Source organism: Saimiri boliviensis, chromosome 2 (genome assembly GCF_048565385.1).
Source record: "Saimiri boliviensis isolate mSaiBol1 chromosome 2, mSaiBol1.pri, whole genome shotgun sequence".
In the NCBI taxonomy this organism is placed as follows: Eukaryota; Metazoa; Chordata; class Mammalia; order Primates; family Cebidae; genus Saimiri; species Saimiri boliviensis.
Genome location: NC_133450.1, coordinates 194,741,778 through 194,758,254, shown reverse-complemented (window position 1 = coordinate 194,758,254; position 16,477 = coordinate 194,741,778). Strand labels below are relative to the sequence as shown.

The 16,477-nt window shown below is 42.6% G+C and overlaps 2 protein-coding genes across 2 annotated transcripts in view; both read left to right on the top strand.

Moving 5' to 3' along the window:
- The window catches only part of GRIN3A (glutamate ionotropic receptor NMDA type subunit 3A), a 163,271-nt gene that overhangs the window by 130,356 nt on the left and 16,438 nt on the right, over nucleotides 1-16,477 (top strand). The gene's annotated exons all lie outside the window — the stretch shown is intronic.
- Nucleotides 13,385-14,779, top strand: PPP3R2 (protein phosphatase 3 regulatory subunit B, beta). The gene has a single exon (XM_003940104.3). The coding sequence runs from the start codon at nucleotides 13,447-13,449 to the stop codon at nucleotides 13,966-13,968; it is 522 nt and encodes a 173-aa protein (XP_003940153.1). The 5' UTR covers nucleotides 13,385-13,446; the 3' UTR covers nucleotides 13,969-14,779.

Below are 16,477 nucleotides of genomic sequence, written 5' to 3'. Positions count from 1 at the left end.
ATTAATGCCCGGCCCAATGTGAGAACTTTGACCTATTCACCTTCTATCTCTTGCAGCCCCAGAGCTACCTAGCTGCAGTTTCTCTGGAAGATAAACTCACTTTTTCTCCTGAATTTCCCGGCTTTATCTGCTCCCCAGAGTCACTTAGGAAATTGCAGGTCCAATTCTGCTGACCAGGCTCTGGCAATTTTCGAAGAGGAATTTTAAATTGACCTCAGATGTTTCCCCACGGGCCTCCCTGCACACCTGGGCCTCTGCCTGCAGTGGCCTCGTTGTCAATCAGCTCCACGGGGAGAACATATGGCAGGGTGTGAATTGCTTTCATTTTCTTTTGACTCAGCAAAAAAAAAAAAAAAAAAAGGTATTTTTTTTTTCAATTCCTCAAGTGAATTTAAGAGCTTCAGGACAAGAGTTTTATGAAATCTGTTATTCACAAACCAGGAAAGCAAGGCAGCAGACCACAGCTTAGCAACCTCTAAAATTCTTCAGGGGATTACTCAGATACCCAGATGATAACCTCTTTTTGCAAGCTCCTTTAAATAATGGTTTGAAAAATGCACTTTTTACCAAATGGGACTAGTCAGGAAGAAAGAGGAAACAGGTGAGGAGTAGATAGAACACTCCAATGATCAAAAAGAATTTTTATAAAACCATTTGCAAAAGTATGGTTTAAGAAAACCAACAAAGATACTACAGTCTCCCAGGGAAGGGAAAGTGAAGGAGCCATTACCGCATCTAAGTTCAAAGGGAAGAATTAAGAGCCATTTCTAGAACCCAGGGGGAGATGAGAGAGGGCTTTCTAAGAGCCAGGGCCATTTGACCCGGGGTACATCCAGCCCACAGTGACCTGCCCAGAAGACTGCCAGGGAATAAATACCTGAGGCTGGTCTCCTCCCACCCTTGCATCTTCTACCTCGGGTTGAGGGGACCTGTCGATATGGTGTAGAGAGGTCCACCTCCCAGGGCACAAAGTAGGATGAAGAAAGGTGGAGAGTAGAACTGGAAGGGTAGAAGAATGTCCTGCACTGTCTCTCGTGGCAAAAGAATGCGGGGTGGGGTCAGCCACAAAAAAGTGTCTGCAGCCCGACCATCTGAAAGCACCTGCACCTCCAGACAGGGGTTCAGCCTGCAGGGAGAGAGACCATGGCTTGCACTTGTTGGGAAGGAGAGAGAAGTACAATCAAGTCCACTTAAATGGCCTTGGTCTTGGGAGTCAGACCATGGCTCTCCCATCACTAGGAGGAAACAGCTCTATGACCTTGAGAAAATTACTTCACCTCTCTGAGCCTCAGTTTAATGCATATCTTGCTTGGTTGTTACAAGATTTTCTTACTGAATCCAGGAGTCTCCTCCATTATTATTGAGGACTGAGGGAAACAAATACTAAGCAAGAAACCAAACATTAGAGTGAAAGCTTAATCTAGGAACCCAGGGGCCTTGATTGCATGGAGTAGGGAAAAGGAGAAATACATTTCAAAACAATCCAAAAGGAAACCATTCAACTCTCCAGTGTTTTTATTATTATCAGGGAGAGTGCGCAGCAGGAAACAGTGCACCGTATCTGAAATTTCCCTATCTTTTACCTCACCCTATTCCTTACCACCAGCCCCCAGTGACCTTCAGCCCATTATTGAACCTTCCTATCCTCCCCCAGCCTTTACCTTCACCCACTAAAAGATGGATCCATAGGGAAGGGATGAAGTGAAGATGTCTATTACCCTCATTATGAGGTAATTTAAAAATGGAAGCTTAAATGCTTTGTTTTTAAGGAGAATGGTATAGTTGCAAAAGGAAAGATAACCACAGTATTAAAACATCCACAAAATGTCATGAACACAAATTGCTTAAACTCTCTGACTTCCCTACATTGCAAAATGGAGATATTTTATGTTTCTGGCTTGGTACAAAGAAGAGAGACAACATATATCAAAGTGCCTGACACATAGTAGGTGCTGAATGGAGAGTGTTCATCATATTTGTCCTGACACTGCCACAAACCAATTGTGACCTTTGGCTAAACTTGTTTCTTTACCTTAAAATAAAGGACCATGTACCATGGCCAGCAAAGAGATGCCGTGATTCACAAGTAGGACTGTTTAGAGGATTCCTGGCCTAACTAACTGAAGATCTGAATCCCAGAGCACAGAGGACAGTGAACTGACTGGCCTCAAGCCTGGGTTCCCCATCCTGGGATCCGCATCCCCAACCGGGTACCCAGACTTGATTCCCAAGGACCTCCAAAATGCACATCTGATATATTAGTATGTGTTTACCTATTTAATATTAATAAAATGGAGTTTTCTCATAGCAGATCCATTCTCTCTGTTAACTTCTTGGAAGAGGAAAAGGAAGGGTTAGTCCACTACACATTGAAAGTCAAAGGGAATTTCACAAGTCACATTGAGAAGCTTCAAGGCTGGTCAGTTCTTTCTGTCCAGTTTATATTTGATTCATATTAAAAACTCAAAGGGAAAGGCTAGGGCAGTAGGGGAAGGCTGAGTTTTATGCAGTCTTTTCTGCTCCTGACAGCTAGGCCACATCTTAACACCCTCCTGCCCCTCTCCCATTCCTACCCCTTCTCTTTTCCATTTAAAAATCACTCTTTGCTATTCAACCTGATGAAAGTTACGGGGGGGGGGGGGGTGGCAAGGAGAGTTAATGACTGTAGATTGCTTTAAATGGAAAACTCGTGTATATCAAGAGCCACCTTGACAGCTGAGTGCTTTCCTTAGCATAGCCTATGTAATTAAGTTTAATATTTAAGCCAAGCATAAGGTCAGGTGGAACCTATCCAGGTAGTATGTTCTGAAAACGTGAAGGAACACAAAGTTGTACGTGTGTTCTTTTATGACGTGGAATAAAATTGGGCCTGAAGAAAGGGAAGCCAGTCTCAGAAAGAGCTCATTTTCAGCTGGCTTGCTACAAGAACAAATTGATTTGTTCTTTCTTTTGCTTCCTTTCTTTTCTTCTTCTTCCTTTCCTTCATTCCTTCCCTTCCTACTCTTTCTCCTTCCCTCTCTTCCCCTTCCTTCCTTCTTCCCTTCCTTTTCTTTTTCTGTCTTCCTTTCTCCCATCATCCATCAGCAAACATGTTTTGAATTCCCACATACCATGTCCCATGCTGGGTGCAGCCAGTGCTGAAATGAATACAGAGCTCACAGGCAGAGAGCTCACAGGAGCTCAAGACAGACTTGTGAAAAAAAAACCAATTCCACACCTCCACGGGGCAGCAATAGATGAAGATACAAGGTAAACAGTGACACAAACAAGGCCATAATTCACTCATGGAAGAGCCAGAAGGAATCAGAGCAGGCTTCCTGCAGGAGGTAACCCCTGTAATGGGAGAACCCTCCAAGCAAAACCCGAGTAAAACACGGAGGCATGAAATTAAAAGCAATGCAATTTGGCCTTGCCCTCCAAAGACGCTGCACCCAATCATATTGGAAGGACAGAATTGTATGCCCTCTTAATAGTGCCCCCTACCCAGGAATTCTAAAATTACAGGTGACTGCTTTCTTTGGCCCACTTGTTATGCAGACACAGGTAGAACCCACAAGTAAATTATAGGCCTTTACTTTTCCTGCACCCAGCCTTGTAGCTTCCCTATTACCTCCTAAAGGCAGAAACATTTTCTATCTTATATGGAGGGCAGTCTAGAATACAGAATTTCAGCTCTGGAAGCAGCATACCGAGATTTGACTCCCAGGTCCACCACTGTGTGTCTATGCAAGCTGTGCAACTTCTAAAACTTCAGATCTTCCTCCAAACCCAGGAACCTGCCTGTGAGGGTGAAATATATTTAATGAAATAGTTTATGAAGAACACCTGGCTTAACAAATGCTCCCTCATTTTTCCCTAATTACAGAACCATGCACACAGAAAATATATATATATATATTTGGTGAATAATAAGCAGAGACAAGAAATTACAGTTGGTGCACCCACCCTCATAAGCCCATCTTGGACCCATCTCCAAAAAAAGCAGGCGCATCCTAACATTACAAGCATCTTATAACTCCGACATAAACACTTTTTATTTATATATTACAGAATCAAACAATTTTTTATTGGACAATGAGAAATGCTTGGTTCTGGAATTTTCTACATTTCAAAGCGCTGGTTTAACTAATTTTTGTAGTGTTGTGTACTTTCTTTCCTCCAGCTCAGCATCTAAGTGGGAGAACGTGAAGATGCTTTATACAAACAATTAGGCTGCACTTAAAACAGATTTTTATAGAAACAATGGTAACCTGGGCTTTGCACGTAGTCAATGGTATTTCAAAGTTGGGCTCCTGTGTGAACAGGCCCCAGACCTACAATTCTCTAGTCTTATTTTCCCCTTTCTCCATATCATCACAAGATTAGGGCTGCTGCTCTCTGGCTACTATAATGATAGAATTTTGGATTCTGAGAGAAGTAAAACTCATTTCAGCAAGTGTCTCCTTCACCCTTGCTAATGATCAAGTAAACAGATCTCTTGGAATAAGAGTCCCCTCTTTTATATACCAGAGATGCTTGGGCATCAATTATACCCAAGACCACATACTGCTAAGAGTTCTTGCTTTCCCCCTGGTTAAATTCAAAAAATCATGAATATTTATGAAATGCTATTTACTATGCAACTAAAAGGTATTAACGGTGCTCAAACTGATTCGGACTATTGTGAGAGACAGTCTTCCACTTTTTTTAGACTTCCATGCACTAAAATCTGTGGGGGATCACAGGAAATGGGACTCCTCCCTCACCCCTATTCCCTGTGCAGAGAGGAGTTGCCTCTGGGCTCTGAGGATTTGGGCTTGAAGAAAGCAGAGGAAGCATGGAAATGTGTGAAGATTGCCATCTAGTGGCTCTTGATGTGAGGTGTTCCAAAATACTGGAAAAGCCATCTTTTTTCTTTGTCACAAAAGGCATAAACCAAGTCTAAAAATGTGAGAGATTTTTAGACATTTCCTCCAGCGTATCTGAGGACAGTTCCTCCCCATGCGGCTGTGGTAGTTGGTAGAATTTCAGGATGTGTTGGATGAGAAAGCAACGTCATGGGAGAGCCCTGGAGCCTTTTTAGAAATGTCCCTCTTCTCACACAACATAGGTAGCTTCCTGAAACATGAAAGCTTAGCGCTAGCTGGTCAGGAAAGCCAGTGCACACACATCTGGGGCCTCCTCTGAGCTCCTTCCTTCTGTCCTTCTATCCAATAAGACTTCAGCCTAGTGTTATGGGTTGAATTGTGCCCTGCCCCCCCCCCCCCCGCCAAAAAAAAAGATATTGAGGTTCTGAGGTCCTAATTCTCAACACCTCTGAATGTGTTCTGATTTGGAAATAGAGTGACTGCAGATGTGATTGGTTGAGATGCAGTCATATTGCAGGAAGAGTGAACCCCGAATCCAATATGACTGGTATCCTTATAAGAAGCCATCTACCACACCAAGACAGAGACACTCAGGGAGAGCACCATGTGATGATGAAGGTAGAGACTGGATTTATCCATCTGCAAGTCAGGAAGGCCAAAGACAATCGCAAACCACTAGGAGCTAGGAAGAGGCAAAGGAGGCTTGCCCTATAGGTTTCAAAGAGAGCATGGTCCTGCCAACTCCTTGATTTCAGACTCCTGGCATCCAGAACTAGGGGACAATAAATTTCTGTTGTTTAAGCCACCCCCTTTGCACTGCTTCATTATAGCAGCTCTTGCAAAATAATTAATACACTCCACATTTTACTTCTAATGCCTCTGTCATCCCAGCTCAGGCTCTTCTACACAAGCATTTGTATTTTTCATTGTTTCCTAGCTGCTCTCCTAGATACTGATTCTCTCGTCCTGTTCAATCTACCCACAGTGCCAGATTCATCTCTCCAGAACATAATGCTGATTAAGTTGTTCTTTTGATAAAACTTGTGCTTTCCCTACTGGATAGAAACTAAATGTCTCAGCCAAACATTCAAAACCCTGCTTCACCTGGTTCCATCTAGCTCCTCTTCTGCTACCTTGCTCAAGTACTTCAGCCATAATAAGCAACTTGTTAATGTCTACACCTGCACTCTCACCCACGTCTGCGATTATGGTACTTGTTCCCTTTGTCTCCCTCAGGATCAAATACTTCATGAAATAAAAGAAGTATTCCTCTATTGTTACCAGCAAGAAGTAATTTCTTCATTCTCTGAGTTCTCAGAGTTCTTTTCCCTTACCTCTCTGATGACGTGTTTGTTAATTTGTCCATCTTGTGTTATTCATTATAGCTCTTCAATATCTCAGTTCACTCAGTGATCAGTAAGCTTTCGAGCAAAGACCATCTCTGAATGCCCCAATGCTTTACATGTTAAAACATGATTGAAGAAATTATGCCCTATAGAGAATCATTGAGGCCGGGAGTGGTGGCTCATGCCTGTAATCCCAGCACTTTGGGAAGCTGAGGCGGGTGGATCACGAGGTCAAGAGATCGAGACCATCCTGGCCAACATGGTGAAACCCCCTCTCTACTAAAATATAAAAATTAGCTGAGTGTGGTGGCACATGCCTGTAGTCCCAGCTACTCGGGAGGCTGAGGCAGGAGAATTGCTTGAACCCAGGAGGCAGAGGTTGCAGTGAGCTGAGATCGTGCCACTGCACTCCAGCCTGGTGACAGAGCAAGACTCTGTCTCAAAAAAAAAAAAAAAAAAAAAAAAAAGAAGAAGAAGAAGTAGAATAAGAATTGAGTAAATGTTGCCCTTTCTTCATTGTGTGAGGAATGTTCAAACCATCTTACCACTTCATCCAATACCATCCCCTCCCTGGACCTCCCTGGTCCGGTCACACTGGTGTTCTTTCCGTTCCTCCTGCTTGTTCTGTTCCTCCTGCCCCAGGTCCTCCTTGCACATGGAGTTTCTTCTACCTGGAACACTAATTCCTTCCAAGAATCTCTAGTTAGCTTCTACTTCTTAAGAGTGTATATCAATCATCATTTTCCCAGTAAAGGTTTCCCGTTGTCCAAACTTCCCTGGCACCATGTACTTCTCAAGGCAAGTGCCCCTTTATGTCTATGGACATGATAATGTGGTTAATGTCCACCTTCCTGTCAAAACTGTAAGCTCCAGGAGAACAGGAACAACAGGGAAAGTATCCACTGTAGGTCAGTAATGTATTCATCTCATATAGTAGATGGTCAATAAACATTTGTTGAGAAAACAAACAAATAGCTGAATATATCTGTGTGTGTGTATGCAAACAGTTTATTTGAGTTTTTTTATGCAACCTAAAGTAAGCAGTAATTATAATCTCTACCATTTCTGTACCTACTATGTGACAGGCATTGAGCCTACTTCTTATAATCTATCTCATTTAATCCTGAAAGTGATGCTGTGAGTAATCATTGTCCTTATTTTACAGATGAGTGAAAAGATTCAGATAAGTAACTTGGCCAAGGTCACAGAGTTGTTAAATAGCAAAACTCTGATTTAAAACCATACACACCAAAACTCATAAAGCACCATCTCAGTATTACAAAAGAAAAACAAACATATGATTCCTAATCCTTTTGAATATACATGGTAAACATAAAATACTGACCAAATAGTCAGTATAGTATGGCTTAAAGCCATACTGCTTCTTAAACTGTAGATTTCTCAATGACGAAACTGTATTTCTCAGGAGACTATGCCTTATTCATTGCAGAAAACCCCATTGCCTGACAAAGCTTGGCACATAGGAGATGCTCAATATATATTTGCTATGTGAATTTAAATTTGAAATAAGGTTTGTCACATCCAAAAAAGGTAAAATACATCTATACAGTCATAGTCAAATTTCTGCTTCATAAAAAGCAAATGAAAAATTAGGAACGGGGCTGGACATGGTGGCTCATGCCTGTAATCCCAGCGCTTTGGGAGCCTGAGGCAGACAGATGGCCTGAGCTCAGGGGTTCGCGACCAGTCTGGGTGACACAGTGAAACACCATCTCTACTAAAATTCAAAAAATTAGCCGGGCATGGTGGCATGCACCTATAGTCTCAGCTACTCAGGAGGCTGAGGCAAGAGAATTCCTTAAACCTCAATAAAGGGGTTTAATAATGATTTAATGATTATATGCAATGTAATAATGACTTACTATATTGACTAACATTAGGGAGATGAAGGTTGCAGTGAGCCAAGATCGCACTACTGCACTCCAGCGTAGGCAACAGAGCAAGATTGCGTCTCAAAAAAAAAAAAAAAAAAAAAAAGAAAAAGAAAAAAAAAATTAGGAAAGGGAAAATAAGAGACAAGGTATAAAATATATTCAGTACCTGCGTGCTGACACTATTTTAGATGCTTTCTAAAAATATTTTTTGTTTTAGATGTTATCTCACATATAGCTACAATAATGCTATGATACCACTATATTATTCCTGCTTTGCAAATGACAAACCTGATGCTCAGAAACAGTTTAAACTTAAGCTGATTCCACAGTCTGCACTGTGGCTAACGTCAGTACTTTAATGGTTATTAAATAACGGTGACCGGCAGTGCTACAGAAAGGTGAGAGCTTCCAACCAAATGTCAAGGACCACCTGTATAGCTTCTAGAACAGCTGTGTGACCCTGTTGAGGAACCTGGTCACCTGACTGGCTTGAAAAATGAAGCTTTATATGAACCTCAGATCTCATCATTTCCATTTCTGTCGGTTTCATTTTCTAATGTCAGTTATTTTTACATGTGACCAATTCATAGTTCTTTGTCTGAAAACTTTTGAGGGAAAAAAAAAATGACTTGCTGAAATAGAAGTGCCATCAAGGCTCCTGGTTTCTTCCAAAACAGTCAGTCAGCTCTTTTAATTTACCTACTTCAGTGGATGTCCCACAATCCACGTCAATCCACAGTGATGAACAGAAAAAGTAATAAATAGTGTTTTCCATGGAAATGACTAAGAACAATGGCCAGAGAAAATCGAAACGATAGCGTTGATTCCCATAATATGCTGAACCACACGGTTTATGAAATGTAGAACAATGGGAACTCAACTTCACATTGACTGAAACTCCAGATTTAGCATAATGTTACATCCTCTACAGCACAGAGTAGAATGGATCTGCCTGGACACCTGAATTATTTTAGTGCAGTGGTACCATCTTCCCAGTACTGTCTGTGTGACCATTCAACATTCCTGTGACATTTCTATATACACTACCTCGTCTGACTCTCATAACAACACATCAGTAGGTTACGCAGGTATAAGTATTACCACCATTTCACAGACGAGGACTTTGAGACTGATACAGTAACAGCTTCACTCAAAGGCTCACAGCTAATGAGGGAAGGAGCTGAGGCTGGAACCTACTATTTACCCGCTAGGCTCTCTCCTTTACCCTTTGCTGCCTCCTAACCACACACTCACATAGGGAAATACAGCTGACTAAGAGTTTTCACACTGGGAGCTCCTTTCTAAATGACTGTAAAGGAATGACTCAGGAGAATGTCTAGGCAACAGAGCAAGATTTGTGAGGAATCCCTAAGAGTGCCTGATGGGCCAATGATGTTGGTTACTGCATTTCTCAAGCCTGTAATGGAAGGTCTGCGTTCAGTCCTCAAAGAGTTCTGAACTGGAGGAGCCAACTTGAATGCTGGTATAGTGTGTGAGCAGTGTGTGGCATACAGTAACCGATACACGAGGAGCGTTGTTACATGGCCGTACGTACACTTAAGTGTCCAGGGCAGGCTGGCATCCTTTAAGCCTTCATCTCTACTAGCAGGCTAAGTAACAATAAAATTAGTAATAATAGCAATCATAATAATGACTTATTATATTGACTAATATTAGCTTTAATACTCACAAAACTGTACTAAATAGATATGATTAGCCCCATTTTTCATATGAGAAAATTAATGTCAAGCAACTTGTCCAAGGTTTTACTGCTACTGAGTGAACAGATCAGATGTGATGTTGGGTTGTCCCCATTTTCAATTCTTTCTACCTTATAAAAAATAATACCTAATAATACCTCTTTTATACCTAATTAATTCAGTAAATTGGGATAATAATTCAACCATTAAATATTTTAGCCTCCAAACCGTTCCTTTTCCATTAAACTGTCTAGATCTGTGCTGTCCAATATGATGGCCACATGTAGTTACTAAGCACTGGGAATGTTGTGAGCTGTAACTGAGATGTGCTGTAAATATAAAATGCACACAGTACAAAGAGATGTAAAAAAAACTCATTCATAAATGATAATATTGATTATGTGTTGAAATGGTAACACTTTGGATATATTGGGTTAATATAACTATATTATTAAAATTCACTTTTTTGCTTCTTAATGTTACTAAAAAATTTTAAAACTACATATATAATTGGACAGTACTGCTATAGATTATTATTTCGAGATCCATCTACTTTATCCCCACATACTGATCTCACAGAGAATCAACAAGTATGAAGGTGTTTTTGCTGTTGAATTATTCTCATGGCATGAGCCTATAAGCTATCAAAACACTGTGTTCTATAATATATGTCAGACTGTCTTTTTTACTATAACCCAAGAAAGAAAATGTCATATTGCAAATCCAGAATAAGCTGGTATGCCTTTATCATATATATACTATATTTAGTTTTACATAGCTATATGTCAGTATAACAGAAACAGCAACTTTATGAAGTAACAGTACTTCCCTTTAACGGATGATACTTTCTCTTCAGTAATCTGCTATTCTACTTTTTTGATGTTGCTTATAACTCACTAAACTAACTTCACCACTCACTAACGTGTTGTAACCCACAGTTTGTAAAACTCTCTGCAAGAGCGTCTGCAAGTGAGATACTGATTCTATCTACACAGAGGTGAAGGGATATTTTAGCAAATAATAAGATGGACCGGGCAGAAATGAATGAGCTAGTGGAGACCTGTAGCAATAGCAAGCTCTGTGGCCTATTCAGTTGGCACAACTGAAGGGAGTTGAGAACGCTTCCTCTCTCCTACAGAGTCAGCACTAACGGACCTGTCTAACGCCCATCTGTTGTTCCGTCTGCTCAGCATCAGCCATTCTGACAAGTGAGCATGTGCTTCTTTTGGGACCTGCTCTTCCTACCCAGCCCCCACTCCCCACCCCAGCTCCACCCATGAGGTTAAAATAGAAGCTTTCATTTGTTATAAGCCATGTCTGATGGCTCAGGGGTGGGAACACAACCCAAGTGAGACCAATCAGAGCCTGTTACTGAGATTTATGGGCATCTAACTAGAACAGGGAAAAGTCCGTCTTTTCTGATGATAAAACCCCAAAGTCTTAACTTAGAATCTGTCAGTGGTCATGTCCTCTGTAATGTGGAGGAATTGCTTTATTATAAGAGGGAGTTAAGGAAAGAGAAGCATATGTGAAAGGTACAGAGAGGGCAATGGGCGCAGCTCCTTGTAGGGCCAACTTCATGGGCATGTGGCCCATGTATTCACATAAGGTCCTGTACTTGGTTTAATGTTCTCTTGTGGCCATCTTGAAGTTCTTAATCATTTTCAAACAAAGGACACTGCAAATTACATAACTGGTCCTGAGGTCTTGGTTCCAAGTTTTCCTTAAAGCCAGTGGGATCCCCACCTTCCTACGACTGAATTATTCAGCTCTTCTTTCGATTATGTGAGATTCTTCCAACAAATTATCTTTTGTGCTAAGCTGCTTCGAGGTAGAGTCTTTCACTTACAGCTAAGAAGCGGGACTACACTGCAGTCAAAGACACAACATGAGGCCAATAACACAATTCTAGAGACTCCGGGCCCCACTGCATGCCCAAAGATAGAGTTCTGTCCTTGCCCCAGAGGTTTTTGATTTTTCAGAACTGCAGCTCCAGGGCCTGAGTGTTTCCCCAGAGAGTCCAGAAAGGCCTTTGTGCTTTAGAAAGAACACATGCTACAGTGGTTGAAAGCATTTAGAGACCAGCACTGATTTTGGGCATCTTGTAATATAATTTAAGGTGGTATCCTTAACACTGCAAATTCAGTAGGTTTGTATCCAAACCGTACCCTGCTGATTTCTCCGAATAACTGAAAAGCAAGCAAGTAAAATAAAACATGTTCCAATATCACAGTCTAATTGGGAAAAGGGGTTTCATCTATGTAATACCCACCATCAGCTTTAAAACATATCCATAGATTATCATTTGTTTACAGAGGAAAATAAAATAGCCAGACCTAATGATAAGGTGGTCGGTCAGTGGCTTAGTTTTGCTTATTTCAGCATGCTTATCTTTAGACTGATCTTTTGGCTGAACTAAAGAACACAGAACTTGCCAACATTTTTTAAAGCAAAGGAGTGTTTGCCTCTTTCAGTTCGATTTAGTGGCCTGAGGTTCCCCCATCTCCCTTTGAACTGTTTGCTCTTGAACCACATTTGTTTCTTATGCATTTGGAGTAACTGACGTGCTCCTAAAGGAAGAAGGAATATGAGGAAGCACGTGAGATTCCCCTCCAACAGAAAGAACAAATCTAGTGAAACAAAAGGAGAAAAGTGAGATCATCCAGAGGCGACTGTCATTCTCGACACACACAAAAGGCTTCTTTGGGCACATTGCAACCATTCCCCCGAAGTATTCTGTAGAGTTGCCCTGAGGAACCAACAACAAAGATGTGACTTGGGCATGAGATGATGATGGATTGGAGGGAAGAAAGTAACAGAGGCTGTGCTCTTGAGACCTGTGTCTTCTTGAAAAACTCCCTGAATTCAGCATTGTTTATACTCCTCAGGAATATGTTAGTGCCTGTAGGTGATGCATGTAAGAAATTGTGCGTGGTATTGGCACGGTCTCTTACACTCTGAATCCTATGTCCTGAAAAAGGTACAGAAGGATGTCAACTCTGACTTCCCCTCCCAGAGAATCGTGGAAACCGCACTCTATCAATGCCTTGATGTGTCACCTCGATTTGTCCTTACACTAGGCCAGTAAAGTAAGTTTGCAGTGTCCTTGGCTGCAGTTCAGTCGTTCGGCATATATTTATTAAGCACATCTTGCCTGTGAAGCACTGTGCTGCTGGGATACTGCAGTGAACAATACAGATGTGACCCTTTCCCCTTTGGAGTTTACTTTCTCAGAGGGGGAAAAAAGGGAAATAAGTAGATAAAAGAAAGGAAATAAGTAGATAAAATAATTGCCAGGGAAATCGGGGTTATCATGGAAAGGTACAAGGAGTTTGAGAGAAGGAAAATAGGAGGGGCAGCCCGGCTGTCCACCTCTGCCTCTCCCGGGCACCCCCAGGCTCCACTCTCTCCTCTCTATACGCCTGTCCAGACAGCGCCCCCCGCCCCTTCCTTTCCCTTTTCCCCCTTCCTCCCGCCCTCCCCTCCCTCACTGACCTGCCGCCCCTCCTTCTGCTCCCCTGCCCTTTTGCTTGACCAGGGCCCCGGGAGCCCTCTACCCCCACCCCACAGCTCAACCGTCCGGGCGCGGGCGCGCGCCCTGCCCGAGGGCACCACCCCTGCTCCCTCCTCCGACCCCGCGAGCTCCGGCCGTTGCCAGATGTCCACGATGGGAAACGAGGCCAGTTACCCGGCTGAGATGTGCTCCCACTTTGACAACGATGAAATCAAAAGACTGGGCAGGAGCTTTAGGAAGCTGGACTTGGACAAATCAGGCTCTCTGAGCGTGGACGAGTTCATGTCCCTGCCGGAGCTGCGCCACAACCCGTTGGTGCGGCGAGTGATCGACGTCTTCGACACCGACGGCAACGGAGAGGTGGACTTCAAGGAGTTCATCCGGGGGGCCTCGCAGTTCAGCGTCAAGAGCGACGAGGAGCAGAAGCTGAGGTTTGCGTTCAGCATTTACGACATGGATAAAGACGGCTACATTTCCAACGGGGAGCTCTTCCAGGTGCTGAAGATGATGGTGGGCAACAACCTGAAGGACTGGCAGCTCCAGCAGCTGGTCGACAAGACCATCATCATCCTGGACAGGGATGGCGATGGGAAGATATCCTTTGAGGAATTCAGTGCTGTGGTCAGAGACCTGGAGATCCACAAGAAGCTGGTCCTCTTCATGTGAGCGTGTTTCTTAGGAGCACCACCCAACAACTTTTGCTTTCTTCCCTACCTCTTTCAAGATTTGCTCAAGACATCCAACGGTCTCTCTGACTTACCTGGAAGTATTTCTCTCTGTGAAGCCACATGTCCTAAAAGGAGCTTCATCACCAGCTCAGTGCTATTAATTCTCCTCTGAATGACTCAAGGTACCCTACAGCGGGAAGAGCAAGTCAAAGGAGCATAGTGTGGAAAGAGAGGGAAATGGCTTTTATAAACGTCTTTTTCTTTATTCTGATTCAAAGACCAAACTAGAACTTTAAAAGTTCAAAAATTAGAAAATAGACACTTTTGCTGTCATTTCTCATCATTTTTTGTGTAAGGGAAGAAATTTATAATTTGCATGGGGGTTAGGTGAACTGTTTTCATTTGCCTGTATTTGGATATCTTCCCAGATTGTTAACTCTCCTACTATAACAACAGAGACACATATATTTCTCTTTTCTAGGCATCTTGTAATCACTTTTCTTGGGGAACAAAGTCCCATCTTTTGGCAGATTGGGGCCCCACTCCCCACAATGCATCCAGAAATCACTGTGCATGTTTGAGGGGTAGGAGTTCATTTGGCCTCCTCCTGAGTCATTGCTCCAACTTCTGAACAGAAACTAGCTTCAGGGCTCTTACAGGAAATGCTAAGCCTGGACCAAGTGCCCAGCTTAATTTTCAGCCTCAGTGGCAGTGGGTTTCCAGGGTTGGCGACCCACTCCAGTATTAAATTCAATGAAGGGGACTTTCAGCTAAGTAGGGCAAGGACCTTCCCAGAACGTGCTCTCACCTCTGACACTGGTGCCTACCCCACGTGGAGAGAATGGGACATTTAGTCAGGTTTTCCACGGAGGAGAGGCAGTAAAGGTTCAGGCTGCAGTGCAATCTCCCTGGGATGCTGAAGAGGCATTGTGTCTGGTGCTCAGAGATGCGGAGACTGACAGTTGTGTCTCCACAGCAGAGGTGGATGCTGGCTACACTAGCTATGCTGATTTTGAAAATCAGATCTGGGGCCTAGTAGAGAAGCTGAGAGTTCTCTCATTCCAGGAAGTCTTTTCCCTAATGGAACATTCAGCATAGAAATCCTCACACCCTAACAGATCTCCACCATTGGGCGTGCTGTAGCCTGTGGTTTCGGAAGAGATCCAGAACACACGTGTCTCTTCCCACTCATTTCTGTCACGTTGGTAGCTTTAGATCAGCCATGGTGAGAAAGGAACAAAAGCTTTTAGGTTTTTTTGTTTTGTTTTGGAGAATCGGTTTACCAGTAAATACATTACTGCCTATACCCCAAATGTTACCCGCTCCCTGAGGTCCCACATACTACTGTCAGTTCTCAGAGCAGGAACTGTCCTCAGAAGAGCAGGGCTAGGACTGGCCCCAGCATCTGCGGCTTCACCCCAATCCTTTTTGTCACAGAGAAACACTTCCCATATAAGATCTTGAGGCTTTCAAACAGCAGAACAATGAAACATACTCTCCCTACACTTGCTTAGCTAAGGGATACCACTCAGGTAACTTTTTTCAGGACACGGAAGATCTGTTTCAAGGAGATTTATTGCTATTTTATTTGTAAGAAGCTAACAACTGGTCTTGACCAAAAATAGAAAATAAAAAGTCCACAAATGTAATCACTGGCCGGGAAACCATCTACCAAGGCACCCTACCATATACTTTTTTATTTAATAGAGTATTTAGGAACCACAAAAATAGAAATCCTTGCCCCTTCAATTCCTGTGCAACTCTAAAAATTGTGATAAACACTGCCAACCCCATGGTGCTAACATTATGCAATGTTCAAAGATTCAGACACGGATTCAGTTGCTACTGGGTTGTTGCCACACTCACCTCTTTTTAGCTGTGTGAACATGAATAATTTACTTAGCCTCTCTGTGTCTTTCCACCTAATTAAAAAGAGGATCCATGCCAGGGTTATTCTGAGGATTCAAAAAGATATGCAACACACCTGGAGCACAATTCCACTTTCACTCAACGAATTCCCTTCTCTTTCCGCTTCCTCCCCTTTACAGGACCAATATGTGAGGGAGACATGAGGCTTACTGGTTGCTTTTGAAAACCTAGTTCTTAGCTGTGCCCACTCTGAAATTAACTGGACATTTGTGTCCAGCCCATGTCCAAGCCCGGAGAGAAAACAATGGGAACAATTTTTCAAGGTCCTCCCACTCCTTCATTTGCAGAGGGGACAAAAAACTTTTTGACTTGAGAACCGGAGAAATTTAAAAGAAAATCTCTCATTCCAGCCCAACCTATTTCTTTCTGTGGAGCAATTTTACATGGCGAAAGTGAGCACAAGTCATGCTAGCTAAGAGGACATTATTGTCATTAAAGGGAGACGTTATTTATATACCCTGCAATGTGCACATTAAAATATGGAAATTTTAAAATTATGACCAAGGGTTTGAAACATGCTGGATTACATATTTGCATTTAACAAAGAGAGGAAATGTATTTCAGTTTCTGGAGTGGCT

What these genes read in the sequence shown, in the direction of transcription:
- PPP3R2 (XM_003940104.3), top strand. Translation starts at nt 13,447, where the DNA reads ATGTCCACGATGGGAAACGAGGCCAGTTACCCGGCTGAGATGTGCTCC.